The following is a 9,233-nucleotide window of genomic DNA, read 5'->3' on the forward strand; positions in this document are numbered from 1 at the left end:
ACAGAATTTTACCTTTTAATAAAGTAATTACCTATTTTTAAACTAACTCTATTTTTTTATATTTATCTCTATTAAACACCCTATAATAAATATAAAATTATTATCAATAGGAGCACTTTTGAAAAAAGATAATAATTATACTTTAAAAGATTAAAAATACTTTACATTTTTGAATATCTAACTTTTAAAAAAATATCTTATATTTTTAAATAAAGAGAGTATTTTATAATTTTATAATAATAAAAATAATTAATTTTAAAATAAAAATTGAAATCCATTTTTAAAAAAAATTAAAAATTTTGACAATACAATATTTGGATTAACCCGATGTTAAGACTATATATGAACCCTTCTTTTTAAATAAAAAAAATCGAGCCCGGCGCCATCCGTGTGTAACGTACGTGAGAGGGATCAAGTACGTACGTGTGTGTGCATGCCAGCTAAGTGACAGCTATTAGATTCGTCCATTTTGACACCTCATCACGAAACCTAAAAGCGCCTTTTTCATAATCAGTGAAGAAGCAAATCCCAAGTAAATCCAAATTTCACAGATTCTGATTCACTCTGTCTAATGATGAATGATGATTCCTATATCACCATTCACCTATCTTCTCACTTCTCACTCTCCCATTCCATCCGTGACATCATTAATTTTTCACAACCCAATCCTGGCCCATTTATTGAGTCCATATGATTATTTTCATAAATGTCACTGTTACTCTGATACTGGCTCATGATTGAAGCAGTGATAAGATCATCTTAAATTGAATCAGATTGTCTGATGCTGGTCATGTGTATTCAAGAAGGCCAATTGACTCTTGGGAATTGGAGGAGCAGATGAAATATTGAACACATCTTAGCTACAATGGCTACCAATATTGGGTTTTCTATCATTCTTACCCCATGCAAAAGTTACTGTAAAACTCATTATACATACCTATTTAAAAAAATTTTAAAAATATATTCAAATCACATCTGAAATCTATTTTTATTAAGCATAATAAATAATTATATTTTTTAAATATATTTTTATTAAATATAAATTAAAATCCAAATGGGCATTATATTATAGTTTTAGTTATCATGGAGGTGAGTATAATAGGATGAGTGTTTTCACTATCACTTTTTTTGTCCAATCTTTTAGCCAAGGATACTATTAGTAGGGCAAAGTCTACAAGTATTGCCACGCCCACAAGTATTGTTGTTTTTTGTTTTTTAGTTGATAAAAAAAAATGTACGCTATTTGATACTAAATATAATACTAAACATAAGTCACTTTTAGTTATTTCATTAGAATTAAGAAAATGCAATTGAATCATTAAAATGGTCTAAGAATAAAATAACCTGTCAAGTTTAATCCAATTTAAAAGCATGAATTTCGAAAAGGGAAATCCTGAATAATTATAAATAAGGGTGATTTCGAAAAACACTAATTAATAGTCCACTTTTTTTTTTATGCAATATGACTAATATATAGAATTGGAAGGAGAAATTAGTTAATGTCTGTACAATATTTTAATTTTTTTTAAAATATACTCTTAATTAAGTGCTCCCTAGTTCAAAAAATAAGACAGTTTTTATCAATTAGTATTAGTCTAGAATATAAAACACTTTACAAAAAAATCAATAACATCAAATTCGTTTTTTGAAAAATGCCCTTAATAATTTTATTGTGGAGACAGATTATATAAAAGAGAAATTAAAAGTAATTAAGATACATTATTTTAATTGAAGGGTAATCTTAGAAAGAAGTGATAATTTTTTTACCAATAAACTACTTTTTTTATTCTTATAAATTTAATTAAAATGTCTTATATTTTAAATTGTAAAGAATAAAGTTTATTGTTTTGATCAATTACATTAACGGGAGGTCAATTTAATTTTTGTCAGAACATTTTTAGAATAGGCATATCAATTACTATTACATTAATGGGAGGTCAATTAATTTTTGTCAGGATAATTTTAGAATAGGCATGTTAATTACTCTTAACATTATGAAAAATACTTTAAAACATAAAATTTTAAAAACATGTTTTATAATAATAAACAGATGGAGTATATGTGATTCCAAACTGTGGTTTTGTCTAGAAGTGGCAATTACTAGTTAGCGTGATTTCAGGATATTCTCATCACTGTCAAACCAAATTCGTACTAAAATTGAGACTTTTAAACATTATGTAGTGTGAACTTGGATTTAACAAGGTCAACCAGTCTTTTAAATTGAAAAAAAAAGTAAAAATATGAATTAGATTTAAATAATTAGACATTATATGAATGTATATGTGAAAATGATGTTTGTCAGGAATGAGGAACGTATGGTTAGTTGACTTGAGTCAAATTCCAATTAAAGCCTACGCGTTTTCAACAGATTCGGATGCTGCCAGGTGGTTTGTTTCATCAAATCTTCTTTCCCATAAAAAAGACCTGGTATCTTAAGCCATGCTCACCTTAAGGACGGACAGAAATATTTAGATAGAGAAGATGTATTTTATCATTTATAATTTATTTAATTAAAATATTTTAAGTAATTTAAATATAATTTTATGTGACATTTTTTAACTGATTTTATTCTTATAATAGAATATAAATTTAATTTCTTACTTTCTCTATCTACTATTATTAATATAAAAATCAATTTACATTTAATATAATTTAAATATTATATTTTTATTGGACAGACCATAAATAATGTGGTGCACTCGATTTACTTAAGAATTTTTCAAGGATGAAAGATTTTTAGTGGGGTCCAAATTAATTTGGATATAACCAGATCAGATCTCTTAGTTGAAAGCTTCACCACTAATATATTTTTAGAGTTCAAACTCAAGATTTTAAATTAAAATAGTGCAATGCTATTGCTCATAAGTACTTTTTACAAGCATTTTTTATTGGAGGTACGATTGAACATTTAACGTGGGCACTTTCTCATCAGAATTCAAATTTTAGTTTATTACGTTGTTAAAAGCTAGTCTCTTTTATTAGATTCAATCTTCATTAATCATTTAAGAAAATTTTTTTTATATTTAATATAATATACTTTGAAAAAGTTTTTGTAGCATTAAATATTGTATTCCAAATATGCCCTTCTTCTCAACTTTCAATGAGGAGATAAAATTAGTTTGCTTTTAAAATTTATGGTAGTTATTAAGAATGAAAATAAAAATCAAAACAATTTTTAGATAATTTTAATAATATAACTTTATGAGTTAATTGTAGGAATAATAACAATTATATCCCAAAGATTGAATTAATGATAATTAGATTTTGACAAAATTATCTAAAAAATAAATTAAAAACATCAATTCAAACAATTACAAATAAAAATTTCTGTTACAACTTAAAAGTTATATATGATTTTTAAATTCTTATTTGTAATGAAAATTCTTAAATTTATAAAGTTGAAATATACGTTTAGTCTTTTAACTTTATATAAGATTTTAATTTGAGAATTTGGTGTCTTTTTGGTCAATAATGGAAGCAATCATCCCTAGCATCGTAAATAAGGTTCTTTAATTTTATAAAATTCTTTTTAATCCTTTAACCTTAACATTGTTAGTTTCAAATGATTATTTTTTATATTAATTATTTTTATTTTAAAAAAATTTGTTGAAATAAAATTAGCAGTGTTAAGGTTAAATAATTAAAAAGATACTTTATAAAGTTAAAGGATTAAAATGAAATGTTATATAAAATTAAAGAATTAAATGTATACTTTAATTAATTTATAATTATTAAAATAGATATTTTTAATTTATTTTTAAAAAAATTTATTGAAAACTAAATTATTATTTATTAAATATTATGAGGCTTAACTATTATTTTTTTTTAAGTGACTTACTAGAACACTTGGTGCAGATACAATTTAGTGTGAACGATAAGATATTTCAGCTGAGATTTCCCATCAAGGTCCTCAACCATAAACCATTATGTCCTTTTCACGCTCCCTAACTTTTTAATGCACTCCAACTAATTCTTCCAATCTCATGAAATCGGCTTTGGATTCAATCTACTTGTAAGTTTTTAATGCTATGTGAAAAAGATCTTTATTTTGATTCATCATTCATCATTGTACTACTCAACTTTTTCTTTACAAGAAGAAAAAATTGATGTCTCTCAATTTAATGCATTAGATGTTATCATAAGGTAATTAATAAGAGATATATTAAAATAAGCAGTTAAAATACTTCTAGAAGTCGCTTTTCTTTCATATAATATATGGGACTTGCATTTACTTCAATTAAAAACTCATGCACAATTTTACACTTTCAAAAAGTTTAAAAAGTATCCTTTTTCTTTCTTTATATAAAAAGTTTTTTAAATTTTTTTATCTTTAAATATAAAGAGTTGTTAGTATTTTTTAATGAATGAACTATTATACCCTTATTAAATTAAAAAGAGAAAAAAATAAATACACTCATTAATTTACTTTAAAAAAGGAGATTCATTTTTTATTTATAATAATTAGGAATAAAATTAAAATGTTGTTATGCTTTTAATTAGATAATAAATTGTTATTAATTTATGTGTTGATTAAAAATATCTTATATATAAAGATGGAGGGAATAAAAAAAAAGATTGAAATCATGTAAACTGGTTTTTTGATGTAATGAAAATAAATTCATTGTAAAAGGTAACTCCACTTAAATGCCTTAAAACCTGCCTTAGGCAAACCAGGCTTCATCGAAGACAAAATTTAAGTCTAGGATATTTTTGTTTTTTAATACCATAAAAATTCAATCCCATCATCAATCTAATACATATAGTGTGTAAAATTATTACAATTATTTTATTATTCTTATATATATATATATATATATGTATATATCAAACATATTTTTTTAAGAAGTGGAGCTCCATTCATTTTCCTATTTCTATTTCCATTCATTTTTTTTTCCTTTCATTTCTTAAAACAAAGTATTTCATTGTGTCAAAAGGGACATTAATATGGGATTGTACTGAATCTGTTCAATACAGTATTTTTTGTTCAAGTGTAAATGACATGCCTAACATTTTAAAGTACTAAAAAAAGATCCTTAAGCTCAAAGGACCATATTCTTCAATGAAGTTTCAATGCTTAAGGTCAAAAAATAATTTTACCCTTAAATTATAGGTTTAGAAATATTTAAAATCCTAGCCTCTTTTTTAGATGTATTTTTGTTCAACAATATTTAAAAACATTGCCATCTACCCCCTCATATTAAATACAAGAATGTTGACTAGTCTTATAAAAGAAAATATGGTTTGACTTAATAGTCAGTGTGAGAAGACATATTTCGATGCTTTTAAATGTTGAGAAACAACAATGCACCAAAAAAGAAAAAATTAGGATTTTAAATACTTTTAGGTCTATAATTCAAGAATAAAATTATCCTTTTAGACTTTTACGCTAAAAAAAAAAAAAGAAATCAAAGTCCTAATTCCTGACCTTAGTTCTTTTAACTACTACTTGAGTTTACTTGGTTGGACATGCATTTAATCCAACTTGTCTTTATTATTACCAATAATCACAATCATCAACTTCATACAAAAGAATGTAGAACAGTGTTGACCCAACTTCCTTCTATCATTTCATCAGTTAGAACCAACACAGTACACACAGACACATGCGTTGCCTACTTGGTCCTACTGCGAAACAACTACCCCAAATAAGACACTAAGGAAAAGATAGCCAGCTAGTGAACAACTAAGCAGAGATTAGGATCCTCCCTAATCCTCTTCCAATAAATATCCCTAACATGCCATATTTTTCTCTTCATCACTGCACTAAAACATGGCAGTTTGGCGACAAAAGCAATTTCTCTCTGTTCTTCTGATATTCTTTTGCTTAGCACTTCGTGTTTCTTCTCATGACAGACATTATACAGCTCCGAGTGTCACTCCTTTAACTGATTCTTTTCCACATGTTCAAGTTGATCGTGGGTTTTCTAAATCTTTTGGTGCCTCAAATATTCAGTTTCTGAGCAATGGGTCCATGGCCACTCTGGCTCTGGACAAAACTTCAGGTTACAATGATGCTTACTTAAATCAATGTGTAAAGTTTTGATCTTTGAGAGCTTTTTGTGAAACCTTTTTTAATTCTTTTTGCTCCACAGGCTCTGGTTTGGTCTCGCGAAGCAGATACTACTATGGATTCTTCAGTGCTGCAATCAAGTTACCTACTGGTCTGTCATCTGGAGTTGTTGTAGCCTTCTATGTAAGAATTTTCTCTAATCTCTCTGGCAATTTTATCTCTGAATTTTTCAGTACATTTAAATTTACACCCAGATTAGTAAAGTGTACCTGTTAGTCTCCATTAATTTTCTGCCAACTAATCAGCGATGTAGAGCGGACTAACATGCAACAAGCTTGTTACTCTCAGGGTCAAACTTGCTTACTCATTAAAATTTAGGGCTAAAGCTAGATATAACTAATAATTTTTTTTTTTACCCAATTGTTAATTTATTCCTAGAGTTTTGAACAAGTATGATATGTCCAACACTAACACTCTTTAAACCAAAAACACTCATTTCAGTGAGTTTTCATTGATTCCTTGAATAGATAGTTACAATGTATATCCATAAGAATTTTCTTAATTTAACAAGTACTTCTCCGATCCTGAATATTAATCACCTTTTAGAAATATAATTTGACCCACTTTATAAGTCATTAGTTGATGGAATTGTTTTGTTTTAAATTAAAATTCCCAAACTACCCTTAAAAAGTAAGAGAGAGATAGAAAAAATAATATTATATGATTAGCTTACTTTTTGTTTTTTACTTAAGGGTTATGTTTGAAATTTCACTTACTTTTATTTCTTGTATTTTTATTGTATTGGTATTGATGAGATTGGTAAAAATAACTTATAAATATGATCGGAGAGAGTATACTACAATACAAAATATATATATATATATATTTGCATTGAAACGTCTATGAGGCTATTGCTACTCAAGAAATTAACAAGAGGAAATGTCAGCTGTCTAATGCAGATGCATTCCCTCACAACCACGATGAGATAGATATTGAGCTGCTTGGTCATGATAAGAGAAACGATTGGATCGTTCAGACAAATATATATGCCAATGGAAGTGTCAGCACAGGAAGAGAAGAGAAGTTCTATCTCTGGTTTGACCCAACAGAGCAGCATCACCATTACAGCATCCTTTGGAACAACTATCACACAGTGTAAGGAAAACCATGTTTCAACCTTAAAAAAGACAGGGATAATGTTAAACTACTCTATTAATCCCTAGATTGTCACTTAAGTTTTCTTTAAATTTGGCTATATTGTACTGCTAGATTTTGCTGGCATGAACAACCATGTTCCAGTTAAGCACTAAATAATCAGATACCACTTTATCGACATGCTGGCTTGAATCATCCATATTTAGAGCAATGTAGTAAATGACTAGATCAATAGGCATTGGTCCTAATGGAAAGGGCCATGGCCACTTAAGTAGATGGTTTGAGTTAGTGTGAATGCCAAAAACTCCTTTGAGAGATGTATTTCTAATTAAGCCAGACAATGTTCAAATTTAACCCAGTCAGATAGTTATATCAAAAAAATATAGTAAATGACTAGACAAGTTAACACTTAATAGAATTTAAGAGTGCATAGACATAAGTTTGATAACAATGCCAAGCTGAATTTTCTTGAAAACAACAGAGATTCAAGTACAAGCTTTTAAGCTTCAGAGACAGAACTAACTCTAACAAAATGATGAGATGAGAATGGTTTTTGATATAAGCAGAACTAGGCACATCTCCCTATGTATTTCACTAAGTTTGAAGAATGAGCCATGCTATATTTGGCTTGCAAATAGTACAACTCAGCTGTAGATTTTATGTGCTTGTTATTGTTGTATCTGAATCTTGCAGGTTCTTAGTGGACAACATACCAGTGAGGGAGTTCACACACAGTAATAAATATCCTTCTATTTACCCATCAAAGCCAATGTCCGTACATGCCACAATATGGGATGGTTCAGAATGGGCCACTCACGGAGGAAAGTACCCAGTTAATTATAAGTATGCACCATTTGTTGTTTCATTCACTAACATGGAACTCAGCGGCTGCATATCCAATCCCACAGAATTGGCCACAGTGTCTTCTTGTGTGAAGGCCATTTCTTCAAGCTTATTAGACCCAGTTAATGGACCAGAGTTCATAAAGCTGTCTCAGCAGCAGATAGAAGCCATGGACTGGGCAAGAAGGAAATTGATGTTTTACTCATACTGTAATGACAGACCCAGGTTCAAAGTTCTACCACCAGAATGTCACTAAGGTGTACAAGCTATTTTGATATGTTTGCTTTTTTCTTTTCTGTTATTTTTTCCTCCCTCTACAATGGGGAGGCATAATGATTGTAAGTTCTATTCTTTGGATCAAGCATGAGTATGAAACCAGTACTACAATAAAAAGTTTAAAAGAAAGTATTTTTATTCATGTATCTGCTATAGTTCATCAGTATAATGTGGATGCTAAGTGTTTAGCATTCAATGGCCTACACGTTTATGATGAAAAATGCTGTGTTATGAATGAAAGCGTCCCATTGAAGCATATCATCAGTGATATATGTCTCCTAAGAAATATAAAAGTACTGCTTTTTTCATGCCTTTCACACTCAATTTTCTAAGTTTTCAAGTAGTTAGGAAATTAAAGAGCTTGAGGAGTCAGCAAAGTTGCAAGAACTATTCAATTTATCATCACTTTGGCTTTAAAGAGAAAGTGGTGAATTTTCTGTCAGCCAAGAGAAAAGGGGAACAGAATATAAAGAGGATAGAATTTTGTAATACTTTCATTGAGAATTATGAACAATTGAAAGAATTGATGGTCTTTTTCACAAGTTATTTTGCATAAAAAGACAGACTATGAATTACTTTCTCTCAGTTTTACTTCTCCGCAATTTTCTACGAGTAGATTAAGATGATGCATTTACTAAAGATAAATCGAAAAATTTCTTTCTTTTTTAGACAATATCAATAATTTAAATACCTCTCATTAATTTTGGTAAGGTTGTCAACAATGATTTATATATAAGATTGAAAGAAATATTGATATATTGATGAGATTTACTATTCATGACTAAGAATTCCAAATTGAGAAAAGAATATTCTATTAGACCATAATAAGATTAAATTGTGAAGCTTGTTACAAGTTTTATACCATAGATTGATGATTTTCTATGAAGGATTCCACACACAATTGTCTGTTTATCTTCTCCATTCATTTGGTTTTGTATGAAACTGATTA

At 28.2% G+C, this 9,233-nt stretch overlaps 1 protein-coding gene across 1 annotated transcript; it reads left to right on the forward strand.

The window, feature by feature from the left end:
- The first annotated feature begins 5,678 nt into the window (after positions 1-5,678).
- Positions 5,679-8,542, forward strand: LOC129323056 (probable xyloglucan endotransglucosylase/hydrolase protein 33). The gene is made up of 4 exons (XM_054969598.1): positions 5,679-6,002; positions 6,093-6,193; positions 6,957-7,165; positions 7,859-8,542. Exons 1-4 carry the CDS (start codon positions 5,771-5,773, stop codon positions 8,262-8,264), a joined length of 948 nt encoding a protein of 315 aa, XP_054825573.1. The 5' UTR covers positions 5,679-5,770; the 3' UTR covers positions 8,265-8,542.
- Positions 8,543-9,233: the final 691 nt, after the last annotated feature.

This window comes from Prosopis cineraria, unplaced genomic scaffold (assembly GCF_029017545.1).
Source record: "Prosopis cineraria cultivar Desert tree isolate PC_DT_omini unplaced genomic scaffold, ASM2901754v1 PC10, whole genome shotgun sequence".
NCBI lineage: Eukaryota > Viridiplantae > Streptophyta > Magnoliopsida > Fabales > Fabaceae > Prosopis > Prosopis cineraria.

Bases quoted from the DNA above. Each gene is read 5' to 3' on its own strand.
- LOC129323056 (XM_054969598.1), top strand. From the start codon at position 5,771: ATGGCAGTTTGGCGACAAAAGCAATTTCTCTCTGTTCTTCTGATATTC. The intron at 6,194-6,956 runs GTAAGAATTTTC...AGGAAATGTCAG, and splicing joins GAGTTGTTGTAGCCTTCTAT to CTGTCTAATGCAGATGCATT. The intron at 7,166-7,858 runs GTAAGGAAAACC...TGAATCTTGCAG, and splicing joins TGGAACAACTATCACACAGT to GTTCTTAGTGGACAACATAC.